General features: G+C 45.1%; 1 protein-coding gene across 1 annotated transcript in view; it reads right to left on the reverse strand.

Annotated features, from left to right (window-relative positions):
* Window positions 1-17,602: 17,602 nt before the first annotated feature.
* Window positions 17,603-18,184, reverse strand: part of ATP1B2 (ATPase Na+/K+ transporting subunit beta 2) — a 100,453-nt gene continuing 99,871 nt past the window's right edge. The window contains exon 7 of the mRNA XM_063950448.1: window positions 17,603-17,989. Within this exon, the coding sequence (XP_063806518.1) occupies window positions 17,828-17,989 (162 nt within the window). The 3' untranslated portion in view covers window positions 17,603-17,827. The remainder of the gene's footprint in view (window positions 17,990-18,184) is intronic.

The following is an 18,184-nucleotide window of genomic DNA, read 5'->3' on the forward strand; positions in this document are numbered from 1 at the left end:
TGTTTTTTTTTTTTTTTTCAGCATTTTGCGAGATGTCCATCATTAGCCGGTCAATTACAGCCGCGTTTGTAATGTACAGTGCATCATTAAGATCGTGATATCGCGGACCAGAGCCCCCATCTAACAAAGCTAAATATTTATCTTATTAAAAACACGTTAAAGGTTAAAGAACACAGTACGCAATTGGCGCAAAAAGTACCGCAAGGGTACTCCCTTAACTATACCTTAAGGAATGTACTTATACTGTAAACCTCTGTGTAGTGGTAGAGTGTAAATGCAACACAGTATAACCTTATTACCTTTAAAGCTGTTCTAGCGTCACCGACGCTCTGAGAATACTTAACACTATAAGAAATACACAGATACCGTGCTCAGGGTCCAACGCCTAATATATATATTATGAATGATATACTTGCAAAAGAATTAATACAAATACAAATCATACACTACAATATAACATAGACTACCTAACCAGATAACTACACAGGAAATATAATACAATTACTATTTAAGAGAAAATAAGAGAGAAAGAGGAGAAGAGAGAGAGAGAGAGAGATTGGCTCACAATAACAAGAAGATCAATATGGTTGCAGCGAAGCTTACACATGTGAGGAACAATCGCTGCGCAGTTATTCAATGCTGAGAATCTTTGTGGAGAAAATACTTGACCTTACCCATACTGGCTGTCCCTATATACACAACCCTACAATACCGCATGGGACAGAAGCTAGACTCCATTTTATTAAAGCTCCCATGATTCCAAAGACTGCACCACATGGTTGAAAGGGGGAGGGGAAAATACCCGGCAGCAGCCATTTTAGATTTGCAGGTCCAAACACATGGCACTCTCTGCTACCCCACAATCACATAGCAGAAGACACAAGACTCCATTTTATTCCAAACTGTCCAAGCCTCAGAACAATGCATATGTTCTGATTTTACAATTCCAAACCATCTAAATCACCTTTCACAATTTCAATCCAACTTCCTAGAACCATCTTATTCACTTTCACATTCCAAACAACTTCAGTATCTCAATAACCAGAGCATATTCATCACAAGACCAGATCACAATGTAACCACACATCTCAGCCTGCCATTGCTACCAGCACATGTTCAAACGTAACTGCATGGTGGTATTTATGATTAACAAGATATATTATAACTAACCAGTACAATCTATTTTAAATCACCATAGGCAAACAAATACCACAAATGCTATGCTACAGGTTGTCTAATGTCCCAGCTACCATCACAGATTCCCAGATCTATCACACAAACACCCAACAATCACACAACCAAGTTACAATATCCTATTTAAACCAGAAAGCAATCTGTCTATATTTCCTTATCTAGCCATGTGAATTCAATACTTAGCCTTTGGTGCCTGGTGATGATCCAGCCATGCTTCTGGGAGCTTTGTTCTGAGTGTAGCTTCATTACATCTGTTCTCTGAGGCCACCTGCAAAAACTGACCCCCAACCCCCCCAGACAGGAACTATCCTCCTGTGTGTCTGTTCCTAGGGGAGGGGTCTCTCTCTCTCCTTTGTATATGTTAATCAGGTTCAGCCCTGAAAATCTTAGTAAAAGGTTGGCTTGATCATCCATTGTTCTCAACAAAGTGATCTTAGCTTTTATACATATAATCATATCTATCCGCTGCAATGTCCCACAACTTCACAACCAGCATCAAACTAACCCACACATCATTCTGCTTGCTTCAATACCAAACATGATGGGCGCATCTGGTTCTGTTCAGATAATACATATTCATGACATCAATTCATCAGCCAATTCTAAATCTCCATGATGTCTGGTGCTTGACATTATTATAACCATGTACTGTATGAAACAAGCGCCGAATCCATCTCCGTGCCATGTCCGAGCAAATGCGTGTGTTTCCATATATTGCTGTGCTCGCTGCGCATATTTGCAAGTATAGCGACTTAAATGTGTGTGTGGTTTGTATGTTCTCTCTATGTAATATTTTTGACTTTGACAGGCCTTCCGTGCTGTACTGCTATATCTAGTATACTGGTGGTCACTGTGTCAGCAAACTGCACAACTGAAATGCACCACAGGTATAGAATTAGAACGTAGATGGATAGTATACTTAATGACGACACAGAGGTAGGTACAGCAGTGGCCTTCCGTACCGTACTGCTATATATAGTATACTGGTGGTCACTGTGTCAGCAAACTGCAAAACTAAAATGCACCACAGGTATAGAATGTAGATGGATAGTATACTTAATGACGACACAGAGGTAGGTACAGCAGTGGCCTTCCGTACCGCTATATATAGTATACTGGTGGTCACTGTGTCAGCAAACTGCAAAACTAAAATGCACCACAGGTATAGAATGTAGATGGATAGTATACTTAATGACGACACAGAGGTAGGTACAGCAGTGGCCTTCCGTGCTGTACTGCTATATATAGTATACTGGTGGTCACTGTGTCAGCAAACTGCACAACTGAAATGCACCACAGGTATAGAATTAGAACGTAGATGGATAGTATACTTAATGACGACACAGAGGTAGGTACAGCAGTGGCCTTCCGTACCGTACTGCTATATATAGTATACTGGTGGTCACTGTGTCAGCAAACTGCAAAACTAAAATGCACCACAGGTATAGAATGTAGATGGATAGTATACTTAATGACGACACAGAGGTAGGTACAGCAGTGGCCTTCCGTACCGTACTGCTATATATAGTATACTGGTGGTCACTGTGTCAGCAAAACTCTGCACTGTACTCCTCCTATATAATATTATACTGGTGGTCCCGACTCCCCAGTCCCCACAATAAAGCAGCACACTGAGCACAGATATGGAGCGTTTTTCAGGCAGACAACGTATAATACTGGTGGTCACTGTCAGCAAAACTCTGCACTGTACTCCTCCTATAATACTGCTGGTCCCCAGTCCCCACAATAAAGCAGTGTGAGCACAGATATATGCAGCACACTGAGCACAGATATGGAGCGTTTTTCAGGCAGACAACGTATAATGGTGGTCACTGATCAGCAAAACTCTGCACTGTACTCCTGCTATATAATATTAATTATACTGGTGGTCCCCAGTCCCCACAATAAAGCAGCACACTGAGCACAGATATGGAGTGTTTTTCAGGCAGACAACGTATAATGGTGGTCACTGATCAATAAATGACACACAGTGAATAGAATTTTTAATAGATACAGTATCTTTTATTAGTAAACATTTTTCCATATACATTTCATATCATTTTAAACAGTTGATATTAAAAGTTATATTTTAGATTGTTCAATATCTTCCTCTCTTTGTGCGCCAACCAAGAGACAATCTTCTCTTTCCTCTTTTATGTATTGGTGTGCACTGATGTTTTCTCAAACTGGGTAGAGGCATTTCCTGCCGCCACGGATGCTGCTGTGTTTACCGCAAAGAAAAATTGCGCAGAAATTTGTGTGTAGATAGTGGTACCCCTAGAAGTAGGAGCAAAGCTTGAAATTGTACTATTGTGATCATAGATACTGCCACTAGTATTATGTAGCATCGGAACCACTCCCAGATCTTCACTTAACGAATCACCCTCTTCGAAATCTGTTTTTGTTTTGGTATTTGTGTCTTTTTGGTTGTTTTTGGAAGACAACCTCATGTCATGATTGATCCGCACAATGATCAGAAATACACCAATGAGGTGACAGTACAGTACCTTATCGAGTTGAGCCAGCATTTGAGAACTTGACAAAAGAACTTGAAACTGTTGATTGCTGGTATGCCAAATACTAACTGTCTTGATTGTGAACCAAGAGACTGTGTGATTGTTCTTTGTGAAGATACGGGGTTCTTCTAATCACTCAGACACAGAGCCGATGAAACCAGAGTGATGGTTTATTTCTCACAGCACACAGGAATAGATAATTCACAGGAAGCAGAAGTAAATATAGCCCAGAAACAGTATACAGGTAGCAGTCCAGATAGTAAGTCCCAGTAGAGGATTTAGGTCCACAGCAATTCCGTGCAGAAGTTCCAGATAAACAAGTCCATACAGCAGAACTATCACTGAGTCCACACAGCAGTGATAGCAGATTAGTCCATGCAGTAGTAGTAAGTACATATAACTCCACACAGCACTGTTGATGCGTTCCACAAGGTACCCTGGCAGAGAATCACCCCTTAGCCAAAGTCCTGCGACTAACATGAGGAGCTGACCTGTGCAACCTCTTTTAAAACCTTCCAAATGCCCATCATGCAGCGCTCACCTGGGGAGGAGACGCAGGTTCCTGATTGGTGGTATCCCACCTCAGGTATTTCCCTACTCCCTCCCACAGCTGGCCTTCTCCTGCTGACCACATGCTGGGTCAGGCACCGTGATGTCTGTGAGAGGCCAGGATGGAACAGAAGACAGTAAACAGAAGGAACAATGACAGGGAAATTGGTTTAAGTCCTGATTGTCCCCTGTGGAGGAGAAGCTTCAAAGAGACATTACCTGGTCCTCAAATGTATTTCCTGTGTGACCATATAAGGATCACAGGATGGACTCAATAGACATAGCACTGATAACCTGTAATAACCTCATACCAGACTGGCATCCTCCTACAATAACATACATGACAGCACTAGGTGCCAGGTCACAGCCCACCTGTATTTACCTGGGTAAGATTATAGTACAGAATATATAGGGTAATGGATGAACACACACATGGGGTAATAGGGACACAAGCCAGAGAGACAGGAAAACAGAGGAATAAAAAGTACATTAAACGCTATAAAGATTGAAATGCCATAAATACAGTTTTACCCTCTGTTTCATATCTTTACATTAAAAAGTACATTAAACGCTATAAAGATTGAAATGCCATAAATACAGTTTTACCCTCTGTTTCATATCTTTACATTAAAAAGTACATTAAATGCTATAAAGATTGAAATGCCATAAATACAGTTTTACCCTCTGTTTCATATCTTTACATTCCTTCCTCTACTTTTTTATTCCTGTTCTGAAGTGTTGAGGAAACATTACCACCCAGGAGCGGTGGGTGCAGGGGAGAGAATATCATGCATGTGTGTACCACCTGAGTCCCACAGGGTGATGTCACACCAGACCCATGTGGTAAGAGGCAGTAGTGTTAAACAACCAGCAAGGACAATATTACAATATGACACATTCATTTTCACCAGCAGGGGATTTAGCAATTCAGGTGTTGGGTATCCCCACTCCGCAACATTGCAAACTTTTACACCCGGCACACCTAGTGGGTGTACTAAAACCTGTGCCTCTGGCACAACGGGGCAGGGTGTACCTTCCACCTCCCCCCCTTGCACAAGGAACAGCTGCCTAAAGGCAGGCCAATGTTGGGGTTCTGCCCCCAGCACTTCTGCAACTCTGTCCAGTCCTTCCTTCCTCAAACCCCAACTAGGGGGCGGGCAAATCTCCGTACAGCACGTGGTCTCAATACCCAGTGCTGAGGATGGACCCTTCATCAGAAACAATTCAGCTGGTGGCTGCAGGGGAGTCACCAGCACAGGCTGGTCCTGTGCCAGTGCTCCCCCCTCAAAAGCCAGTATCTCACCTGGATCACAAGTGCTGAGGGCCATGCTACCGGAAGAGTTTAGTGCAGCCATTTGGATCTAGTGGAATTATGAGTAGCAGTTCACAGTTTTTGAGTACTCCACCAGATTCCCAGTTAGGGGTCCCTGGTAGCAATTGTCTTTGGGCCCAGAACACCTGTGTACAAGGCTGCCCATCGATCACCTTTTAAAACCTGAGCCTCAGTACTTTCTGCAGACACTGTGGTAGGTATTATGTAGTCCCCCGCAAGTTGAACCGATTTCCTGCTGGGCTGTGTGCAGCCTCCAGCATTCACTTGTGGCACTGTGTTATATTCTCGTAGCCTCCAGCACCGGTCAATTCCCTGAACCTCTGTGGGAAGTCCTGGTTTCTTTCTCCAGCAGCTATTCTGAGCCCTACTGCCTGAGTGACCTCCCCACTGCTTTTCCATGGTTACCTGGGGTCCTACCTGCCTCTGCCTCCATCTCCCCCAGTTCCCTTCTGCTCTGGAGTTGACCATTTTCCTGGTCTGCATCCACTTATGGATCGGCTTCTTGCGGGAATCCTGCAGCTCCCTATCCACTACTGGGGCTACTGACAGTACCAGTGCGCAGTCTTCCCAGTCCTGCTGTCTTTGCTGCCTACCTTCTACTTGTGTCTGACTGTTGCTGATGTATCCCTGTCCTAGCTTATTCTGGCAGTCTGCACAGTTGGCTATGTAGCGGTCTACATCCCTTGCTAATCCTAACCACATGAAATGCTGCCTGAGCAGGGCTAGTGTTCTCCCTTTTCCCCGGTGATTGGTACCACCTGACCCATGGGCTTGAGCTAGGAACCGACCCCGATATTCAGGTGGGACTACCAGCCTGTACTTATGATTTGTGCTGGACACTGTATACAGTAATCCATCCACCCACGCACAATCCTCTACCACCCCTCTCTCAACTGACATATCTGCTAAACGCTGCATGCCTTCTAGTTCTGGATCTTGCAACTGAGCTTCCTGAAGTCTAAACTTTTCCTCCCCCACCAGGACTAACCCACCCTCAGGATGGTTTTGGTTACTCACCCTCAGAGGCCCGGAAATAGAAAAAATAGGCTGCTGGTACCTGGTTGTCGCTGGTGTGCAGGGGTGGAAGTCCTTCCTCTGCCTGTTGCTCTCCCTTCCACTGGCTACAACATTGCAAGTGGCACATACCCTCCTCGCCTCTGGCGCATCAGGGTGGTAGTGTTTGTTTTCCCGGGGGTGGCTCCTGCCAACAACCCCCATGGGTGATGAATGGTCGGATTGACCTTTCTTTCTGGGACACTCCCGACGGAGATGCCCCCCTTGTCCACATCGGTGGCACCGCTTCCAGATTTGTCTGAAGTGTGGTATATCTGATCCTCGATGGCTGGGTCTCCTTGGCCCCTGATTCAGCACACTTTCTGGCTTTCTCTGCGGTGGTGGCTTCCACTTGGACACCCACTCTTGAAGGCTGGGTAAAATCTCAAGCATCCTTGCTTTTACTGGCTCTAGCCCTTTCTTTTGGATCCACCGACCAAGGACTTCCTGCAATTCTTGACAAAGCGGGTCAGAGTCATAGCTTACACTGTGCCCTGCTGACTGGCCTGCGGTGTGGGTGTTCCGTACAGTCATTGCAATCTCAGGAAGCCCTATTGGCTGCTCCTGGAACAGTATAGCAAGGTCTGAGGGTTCCTGTAATGTCTGCTGCTCAGGCAGTGAAGTGGTATAGTAACTCACCCCAGTTTCCTTGGACCATTCTCCTACCACATCTGGGAAGTTCTCCTGACTTTCCTTAATAAAGTCCACCTCAGATGGTTTTGCAAATAGCATGCCCCCATCACTCAGCACCAATATACGGGGTTGCTCCTGGTCCACACCCAACTTCCTTGCTTCCTGGATCTCTGCTACATATGTCCCGACTTGGGCAACTTCCATACTCCTTGCAAGACTTGCCTTCTTAGCGGATAGTTAATTTTCACTCCAATGCTGCTTTCTGGGCTCATTGGTTGGTGTCTGAATGATCCCACCGCTGCCGCCAAATGTGAAGATACGGGGTTCTTCTAATCACTCAGACACAGAGCCGATGAAACCAGAGTGATGGTTTATTTCTCACAGCACACAGGAATAGATAATTCACAGGAAGCAGAAGTAAATATAGCCCAGAAACAGTATACAGGTAGCAGTCCAGATAGTAAGTCCCAGTAGAGGATTTAGGTCCACAGCAATTCCGTGCAGAAGTTCCAGATAAACAAGTCCATACAGCAGAACTATCACTGAGTCCACACAGCAGTGATAGCAGATTAGTCCATGCAGTAGTAGTAAGTACATATAACTCCACACAGCACTGTTGATGCGTTCCACAAGGTACCCTGGCAGAGAATCACCCCTTAGCCAAAGTCCTGCGACTAACATGAGGAGCTGACCTGTGCAACCTCTTTTAAAACCTTCCAAATGCCCATCATGCAGCGCTCACCTGGGGAGGAGACGCAGGTTCCTGATTGGGGGTATCCCACCTCAGGTATTTCCCTACTCCCTCCCACAGCTGGCCTTCTCCTGCTGACCACATGCTGGGTCAGGCACCGTGATGTCTGTGAGAGGCCAGGATGGAACAGAAGACAGTAAACAGAAGGAACAATGACAGGGAAATTGGTTTAAGTCCTGATTGTCCCCTGTGGAGGAGAAGCTTCAAAGAGACATTACCTGGTCCTCAAATGTATTTCCTGTGTGACCATATAAGGATCACAGGATGGACTCAATAGACATAGCACTGATAACCTGTAATAACCTCATACCAGACTGGCATCCTCCTACAATAACATACATGACAGCACTAGGTGCCAGGTCACAGCCCACCTGTATTTACCTGGGTAAGATTATAGTACAGAATATATAGGCTAATGGATGAACACACACATGGGGTAATAGGGACACAAGCCAGAGAGACAGGAAAACAGAGGAATAAAAAGTACATTAAACGCTATAAAGATTGAAATGCCATAAATACAGTTTTACCCTCTGTTTCATATCTTTACATTAAAAAGTACATTAAACGCTATAAAGATTGAAATGCCATAAATACAGTTTTACCCTCTGTTTCATATCTTTACATTCTTACGCTCAGGTTGCCTAATAGACAGGTGGGAAGGACCGTACCAAGTTTTGTTGACAGCACGATCCCAGTGAAAGTAGCCGAGAGAGAGACTGGGGTCCACGATTCCCATTGCAGGAAAGTCGGTAGTCGGGAAGGAACTCGTAAATGGAGTGAGATCGCAAAAGTATCACCAGAGACTCTGTTCCGTGAAGACTGAGAGGCGGCACTGTTGAACACTACCTGAACGTACTAAAGGATTGCAGAAAGACCAGTCATTGTAATTGATTTGTTATGAACAAGAGTTGTTTTGTTCTATTTCTCTTTTCTCTCTTTCCCGCTGACAAACATTTTTTTCAGGACATTCTATTTTTGCGAGGTTTTTTTTTTTACGAGGAGTCGAGTGTGGAACTGGAACTGGTTCTGGAGGAAGGAGTGATTTCCTTATAAGGATCCCAGGATTAGCCGATCAGTTTGTTAAAATCAGAGAAAAATCAAAAGGTCTAGTAGTTATGGAGTTCGGAGGTAATCAGGAACAGTCAGACAATGGCTATTCACACATTGCAGATAAAGAGCTCATTAATATATGTGGAAGAAAGGTTTATGAGTGGCTCTCCCCGAACTCCGAAGGGTTACGTTATTTAGGAAGGACACTACTTATAACCCTTGTTCAATGATTAAACAGACCTAGCATACGTTCCAGAAATGGAAACAGTGTTCAGAAAATGATAGGAATATGTAGATCATGAAAATTTTATATGTCACTTTCACGATTTGTTTGTGTCTTCTTCATCTGCCCAGCAGAACCTCAATCGAATCCAAACATCAGTGTACAAAGATATAGGTACATGTATGTGTGAAATGTTCATCGCAAATCAGACATTATAGGCCAAAGCACTGTCCCAGCATACGCTATAGGTTGAATGTTGTCCCACACCCAACCAGTGGTCCCGTGACCGCTGAGTGCATATAGAGTATGTCTCATCCCCCTCCCTGTCTTCCCCAAATATAGTCAAGTGTCTGATTTGCGAAATGCATACATACTTGTGTCTAGGTCACCGATTATTGTATGAAATATTTTTTTTTCTTATGTTAATAATTGATGGCAGTTATTGTTTGCTGCCAAAGGGTGGACTGTCGAAGTCAAAAATATTACATAAAAAGAACATACAAACTACACACATATAAGTCGCTATACTTGCAAATATGCGCAGCGAGCACAGCAATATATGGTAACACACGCATTTACACGGACATGCCACAGAGATGGATTCGACACTTATTTCATGCAGTACATAATTATAATAATATCAAGCGCCAGACATCATGATGATTTAAAATTATATTATGAAGTAATGTCATGTATGTGTATTATTTGAACGAAACCAGATACACCTGTCATATTTGGTATTAAAGCAAGCAGATTAATGTGTAGATTAATTTGATACTTGTTATTAAGTTGTAGGACATTGCAACAAATAATTATGATTAAATGTATAAAAGCTAAAATCACTTTTATTAGAACAATAGATATTACAAACAGGTAGTGGACAGGAAGCTCAGGCCAGCCCCTTTGGATGTCCCCAAGGCTGAACCTGTTTAGCATATACAAAGAGACTAGTGACTCATCATGAATGAGTAAGTTCCCTCCCCCAAACTAGATAACACATTGCTGATCACACAGGAAGTCAGTTGCTGTTTTGTCTCAGAGGATAAATGGAGTTGCTGGCAGACCAGTGCCTGCATGATTTTACAGAGAGAGAGAGAGATATAAGATGCATTGAGGGAATGGTATTGTATGCAGGCCTGTAACTGTAACTCTATGTAACTGTGTATGTAACTGTATGTAACTGTATGTTTTAACTGCTTACTGTGTGAGTGTAACCATGTATTTATAGGTATACTGTACTTTGTAATATATTGAATCCATATCCTTTTAATAACAAATATATACATCAATGAGCTTTGGAACTCAGATAATGTGTGGGTGTATTGTTTTCTCTTATGGGATGCAGTGTTTTGCAATGTACAGCGCACTTTTATCGTATATGGTAATAATATGCGCCTGGCGTCTGCAGTATATATTAGAGTGGGCATTTTAAATATTTGTGAGGAAACAATTTGGCATTCACAGAGTGTAGGTGACGGTGCACAGCTAGACTCACTGGAGGTTGCTGGGAGAAAGAGACTGTGTGGAGAGGTGAGAGTGCACAGCTAGACTAACTGGAGGTTGCTGGGAGAAAGAGACTATGTCTGGAGGTGAGGGTGCTCAGCTAGACTCACTGGAGGTTGCTTGGAGAAAGAGACTGAGTGTGTGGGGGGAGATGAGAGTGCACAGCTAGACTCACTGGAGGTTGCTGGGAGAAAGAGACTGTGTGTGTGGGGGGAGATGAGAGTGCACAGCTAAACTCACTGGAGGTTGCTGGGAGAAAGAGACTGTGTGGAGATGAGAGTGAACAGCTAGACTCACTGGAGGTTGCTGAGAGAAAGAGACTGTGTGTGTGTGTGTGTGTGTGTGTGTGTGTGTGTGTGTGTGTGTGTGTGTGTAGGTGAGAGTACACAGCTAGACTCACTGGAGGTTGCTGGGGGAAAGAGACTGTGTGTGGAGATGAGAGTGCACAGCTAGACTCACTGGAGGTTGCTGGGAGAAAGACTGTGTGTGTGTGTGTGTGTGTGTGTGTGTGTGTGTGTGTGTGTAGGTGAGAGTACACAGCTAGACTCACTGGAGGTTGTTGGGGAGAGAGACTGTGTGTGGGGAGGTGAGGGTGCACAGCTAGACTCACTGGAGGTTGTTGGGGGAAATAGACTGTGTGTGGGGAAGTGAGGGTGTACAGCTAGACTCACTGGAGGTTGCTGGGGGAAAGAGACTGTGTATGTGGAGGTGATGGGGCACAGCTAGACTCACTAGATGTTGCTGGGAGAAAGACTGTGTGTGTGTGTGTGTGTGTGTGTGTGTGTGTGTGTGTGTGTGTGTGTGTGTGTGTAGGTGATGGTGCACAGCTAGACTCACTGAAGGTTGCTGGGAGAAAGAGACTGTGTGTGTAGGTGATGGTGCACAGCTAGACTCACTGAAGGTTGCTGGGAGAAATACTGTGTGGAGATGAGAGTGCACAGCTAGACTCACTGGAGGTTGCTGGGAGACATTGACTGTGTCTGGAGGTGAGGGTGCACAGATAGTCACTGGAGGTTGCTTGGGGAAAGAAACTGTGTGTGGAGGTGATGGTACACAGCTAGACTCACTGGAGGTTGCTTGGATAAAGAGACTGTGTGTGGGGAGGTGAGGGTGCACAGCTAGACTCACTGGAGGTTGCTGGGAGAAAGAGACTGTGTGTGTAGGTGAGAGTGCACAGCTAGACTCACTGGAGGTTGCTGTGAGAAAGAGACTGTGTGTGTGTGTGTGTGTGTGTGTGTGTGTGTGTGTGTGTGTGTGTGTGGAGGTGATGGTACACAGCTAGACTCACTGGAGGTTGCTTGGATAAAGATACTGTGTGTGGAGGTGAGGGTGCACAGCTAGACTCACTGGAGGTTGCTGGGAGAAAGACTGCACGTGTGTGTGTGTGTGTGTGTGTGTGTGTGTGTGTGTGTGTGTGTGTGTGTAGGTGCACAGCTAGACCCACTGAAGGTTGCTGGGAGAAAGAGACTGTGTGGAGATGAAAGTGAACAGCTAGACTCACTGGAGGTTGCTGGGAGAAAGAGATTCTGTGTGTGTGTGTGTGTGTGTGTGTGTGTGTGTGTGTGTGTGTGTGTGTGTGTGTGTGTGTGTGGAGATGAGAGTTCACAGCTAGACTGTAATAAAAGCCCACTCTTACCACGGCCGATCTCAGACTGCGCTTAGCCACGCCTAAACATACGTTTCAGACGCCAAAACACCGCACATGTGACACACATAAAACTAATTTGAAAATCATTGTTTTTTATTGATACATTTATGGATCTGATATCTTCTAAATGAAATTACATTAAATATAGTATTTACACATTTACATACACATGAGGAAGAATCTGGAACTAATAAGTAAAAAATAATCCTCATTCTTAAAAGTATGATTATTTGATAAGATCGGCTTTATGTGATACACTAGTGACCATAGGAGAGTATACAGGGACTTACACCTTGTATCAGGGACTAATATCTCTCTCATTAGGAGGAGCTGGTGACAGGAGAGGACTCAGGGGACTGATACACTAGTGACCATAGGAGAGTACACAGGGACTTACACCTTGTATCAGGGACTAATATCTCTCTCATTAGGAGGAGCTGGTGACAGGAGAGGACTCAGGGGACTGATACACTAGTGACCATAGGAGAGTATACAGGGACTTACACCTTGTATCAGGGACTAATATCTCTCTCATTAGGAGGAGCTGGTGACAGGAGAGGACTCAGGGGACTGATACACTAGTGACCATAGGAGAGTATACAGGGACTTACACCTTGTATCAGGGACTAATATCTCTCTCAGGAGGAGCTGGTGACAGGAGAGGACTCAGGATACTGATACACTAGTGACCATAGGAGAGTATACAGGGACTTACACCTTGTATCAGGGACTAATATCTCTCATTAGGGAGGAGCTGGTGACAGGAGAGGACTCAGGAGACTGATACACTAGTGACCATAGGAAAGTACACAGGGACTTACACCTTGTATCAGGGACTAATATCTCTCTCATTAGGAGGAGCTGGTGACAGGAGAGGACTCAGGGGACTGATACACTAGTGACCATAGGAGAGTATACAGGGACTTACACCTTGTATCAGGGACTAATATCTCTCTCATTAGGAGGAGCTGGTGACAGGAGAGGACTCAGGAGACTGATACACTAGTGACCATAGGAGAGTATACAGGGACTTACACCTTGTATCAGGGACTAATATCTCTCTCATTAGGGAGGAGCTGGTGACAGGATAGGACTCAGGGGACTGATACACTAGTGACCATAGGAGAGTACACAGGGACTTACACATTGTATCAGGGACTAATATCTCTCTCATTAGGGAGGAGCTGGTGACAGGAGAGGACTCAGGAGACTGATACACTAGTGACCATAGGAGAGTATACAGGGACTTACACCTTGTATCAGGGACTAATATCTCTCATTAGGGAGGAGCTGGTGACAGGAGAGGACTCAGGAGACTGATACACTAGTGACCATAGGAGAGTACACAGGGACTTACACCTTGTATCAGGGACTAATATCTCTCATTAGGGAGGAGCTGGTGACAGGAGAGGACTCAGGAGACTGATACACTAGTGACCATAGGAGAGTATACAGGGACTTACACCTTGTATCAGGGACTAATATCTCTCATTAGGGAGGAGCTGGTGACAGGAGAGGACTCAGGAGACTGATACACTAGTGACCATAGGAGAGTATACAGGGACTTACACCTTGTATCAGGGACTAATATCTCTCATTAGGGGGAGCTGGTGACAGGAGAGGACTCAGGAGACTGATACACTAGTGACCATAGGAGAGTATACAGGGACTTACACCTTGTATCAGGGACTAATATCTCTCTCATTAGGAGGAGCTGGTGACAGGAGAGGACTCAGGAGACTGATACACTAGTGACCATAGGAGAGTATACAGGGACTTACACCTTGTATCAGGGACTAATCTCTCTCATTAGGAGGAGCTGGTGACAGGAGAGGACTCAGGAGACTGATACACTAGTGACCATAGGAGAGTATACAGGGACTTACACCTTGTATCAGGGACTAATATCTCTCTCATTAGGAAGGAGCTGGTGACAGGAGAGGACTCAGGGGACTGATACACTAGTGACCATAGGAGAGTATACAGGGACTTACACCTTGTATCAGGGACTAATATCTCTCTCATTAGGAGGAGCTGGTGACAGGAGAGGACTCAGGAGACTGATACACTAGTGACCATAGGAGAGTATACAGGGACTTACACCTTGTATCAGGGACTAATATCTCTCTCATTAGGAAGGAGCTGGTGACAGGAGAGGACTCAGGGGACTGATACACTAGTGACCATAGGAGAGTACACAGGGACTTACACCTTGTATCAGGGACTAATATCTCTCTCATTAGGAGGAGCTGGTGACAGGAGAGGACTCAGGAGACTGATACACTAGTGACCATAGGAGAGTATACTGGGACTTACACCTTGTATCAGGGACTAATATCTCTCTCATTAGGAGGAGCTGGTGACAGGAGAGGACTCAGGAGACTGATACACTAGTGACCATAGGAGAGTATACAGGAACTTACACCTTGTATCAGGGACTAATATCTCTCTCATTAGGAGGAGCTGGTGACAGGAGAGGACTCAGGAGACTGATACACTAGTGACCATAGGAGAGTATAAAGGGACTTACACCTTGTATCAGGGACTAATATCTCTCATTAGGAGGAGCTGGTGACAGGAGAGGACTCAGGAGACTGATACACTAGTGACCATAGGAGAGTATACAGGGACTTACACCTTGTATCAGGGACTAATATCTCTCTCATTAGGAGGAGCTGGTGACAGGAGAGGACTCAGGGGACTGATGCACTAGTGACCATAGGAGAGTATACAGGAACTTACACCTTGTATCAGGGACTAATATCTCTCTCATTAGGAGGAGCTGGTGACAGGAGAGGACTCAGGGGACTGATACACTAGTGACCATAGGAGAGTATACAGGGACTTACACCTTGTATCAGGGACTAATCTCTCTCATTAGGAGGAGCTGGTGACAGGAGAGGACTCAGGAGACTGATACACTAGTGACCATAGAAGAGTATACAGGGACTTACACCTTGTATCAGGGACTAATATCTCTCTCATTAGGAAGGAGCTGGTGACAGGAGAGGACTCAGGGGACTGATACACTAGTGACCATAGGAGAGTATACAGGGACTTACACCTTGTATCAGGGACTAATATCTCTCTCATTAGGAGGAGCTGGTGAAAGGAGAGGACTCAGGAGACTGATACACTAGTGACCATAGGAGAGTATACAGGGACTTACACCTTGTATCAGGGACTAATATCTCTCATTAGGGAGGAGCTGGTGACAGGAGAGGACTCAGGAGACTGATACACTAGTGACCATAGGAGAGTATACAGGGACTTACACCTTGTATCAGGGACTAATATCTCTCTCATTAGGAGGAGCTGGTGACAGGAGAGGACTCAGGAGACTGATACACTAGTGACCATAGGAGAGTATACAGGGACTTACACCTTGTATCAGGGACTAATATCTCTCTCATTAGGAGGAGCTGGTGACAGGAGAGGACTCAGGGGACTGATACACTAGTGACCATAGGAGAGTATACAGGGACTTACACCTTGTATCAGGGACTAATATCTCTCTCATTAGGAAGGAGCTGGTGACAGGAGAGGACTCAGGGGACTGATACACTAGTGACCATAGGAGAGTACACAGGGACTTACACCTTGTATCAGGGACTAATATCTCTCTCATTAGGAGGAGCTGGTGACAGGAGAGGACTCAGGAGACTGATACACTAGTGACCATAGGAGAGTATACAGGGACTTACACCTTGTATCAGGGACTAATATCTCTCTCATTAGGAGGAGCTGGTGACAGGAGAGGACTCAGGAGACTGATACACTAGTGACCATAGGAGAGTATACAGGGACTTACACCTTGTATCAGGGACTAATATCTCTCATTAGGGAGGAGCTGGTGACAGGAGAGGACTCAGGGGACTGATACACTAGTGACCATAGGAGAGTACACAGGGACTTACACCTTGTATCAGGGACTAATATCTCTCTCATTAGGAGGAGCTGGTGACAGGAGAGGACTCAGGAGACTGATACACTAGTGACCATAGGAGAGCATACAGGGACTTACACCTTGTATCAGGGACTAATATCTCTCATTAGGGAGGAGCTGGTGACAGGAGAGGACTCAGGAGACTGATACACTAGTGACCATAGGAGAGTATACAGGGACTTACACCTTGTATCAGGGACTAATATCTCTCTCATTAGGAGGAGCTGGTGACAGGAGAGGGCTCAGGGGACTGATACACTAGTGACCATAGGAGAGTATACAGGGACTTACACCTTGTATCAGGGACTAATCTCTCTCATTAGGAGGAGCTGGTGACAGGAGAGGACTCAGGAGACTGATACACTAGTGACCATAGGAGAGTATACAGGGACTTACACCTTGTATCAGGGACTAATCTCTCTCATTAGGAGGAGCTGGTGACAGGAGAGGACTCAGGAGACTGATACACTAGTGACCATAGGAGAGTATACAGGGACTTACACCTTGTATCAGGGACTAATATCTCTCTCATTAGGAAGGAGCTGGTGACAGGAGAGGACTCAGGGGACTGATACACTAGTGACCATAGGAGAGTATACAGGGACTTACACCTTGTATCAGGGACTAATATCTCTCTCATTAGGAAGGAGCTGGTGACAGGAGAGGACTCAGGAGACTGATACACTAGTGACCATAGGAGAGTATACAGGGACTTACACCTTGTATCAGGGACTAATATCTCTCTCATTAGGAAGGAGCTGGTGACAGGAGAGGACTCAGGAGACTGATACACTAGTGACCATAGGAGAGTATACAGGGACTTACACCTTGTATCAGGGACTAATATCTCTCATTAGGGAGGAGCTGGTGACAGGAGAGGACTCAGGAGACTGATACACTAGTGACCATAGGAGAGTATACAGGGACTTACACCTTGTATCAGGGACTAATATCTCTCATTAGGGAGGAGCTGGTGACAGGAGAGGACTCAGGAGACTGATACACTAGTGACCATAGGAGAGTATACAGGGACTTACACCTTGTATCAGGGACTTACACCTTGTATCAGGGACTAAGGGGTCTATTTATTAAGCTTTGGATGGAGATAAAGTACCAGCCAATCAGCTCCTAACTGTCATTTTTCAAACACAGCTTGTGGCATGACAGGAGCTGATTGGCTGGTACTTTATCTCCATCCAAGGCTTAGTAAATAGATCCCTAAGGGAGAGATGTACTAAGCAGTGATAAGAGTGGAGAAGTGGCTCATATCAACCAATCAGCATTGGAGTATCAGTCATAATTTGCATACTATCAAAGTATATATAGTATATAGAGAGCAGGCTGTCTCACTCCTCCACTTATCACAGCTTAGTACATCTCCCCACTGGCCGGGAGCTGGCAATATACAGATATGACGGGTGAGACCTATGAGGAGACTTTCAGTGTGAAGATGACGCGTCCTTGGAACAGGTCTCTGGTGTCGGTGGTTATGATGTTGCCGGCGTTGATGACGCACTGTACCGTATGGACCATGTTACGTGTAACATTCAGGAACTTTACAGCTACAAACGGCTGGGTGTAATTTTGCTGTAAGAAAAAATAAAGACGTTTCAGTGACAGAAAGAACATCATTATCAGCAGCAGCAGCGGGACGTACAGGGGGCGTACACAGAGCCGGCGATAGGCATAGGCAAACTAGGCAATTGCCTAGGGCATTTGATATGCCTAGGGGCATCAGCAGCTTCTGCTGATTAAAATGATATGCGGCATGCCTATATTCTG

Source organism: Pseudophryne corroboree (assembly GCF_028390025.1).
Source record: "Pseudophryne corroboree isolate aPseCor3 chromosome 6 unlocalized genomic scaffold, aPseCor3.hap2 SUPER_6_unloc_5, whole genome shotgun sequence".
Taxonomy (NCBI): domain Eukaryota; kingdom Metazoa; phylum Chordata; class Amphibia; order Anura; family Myobatrachidae; genus Pseudophryne; species Pseudophryne corroboree.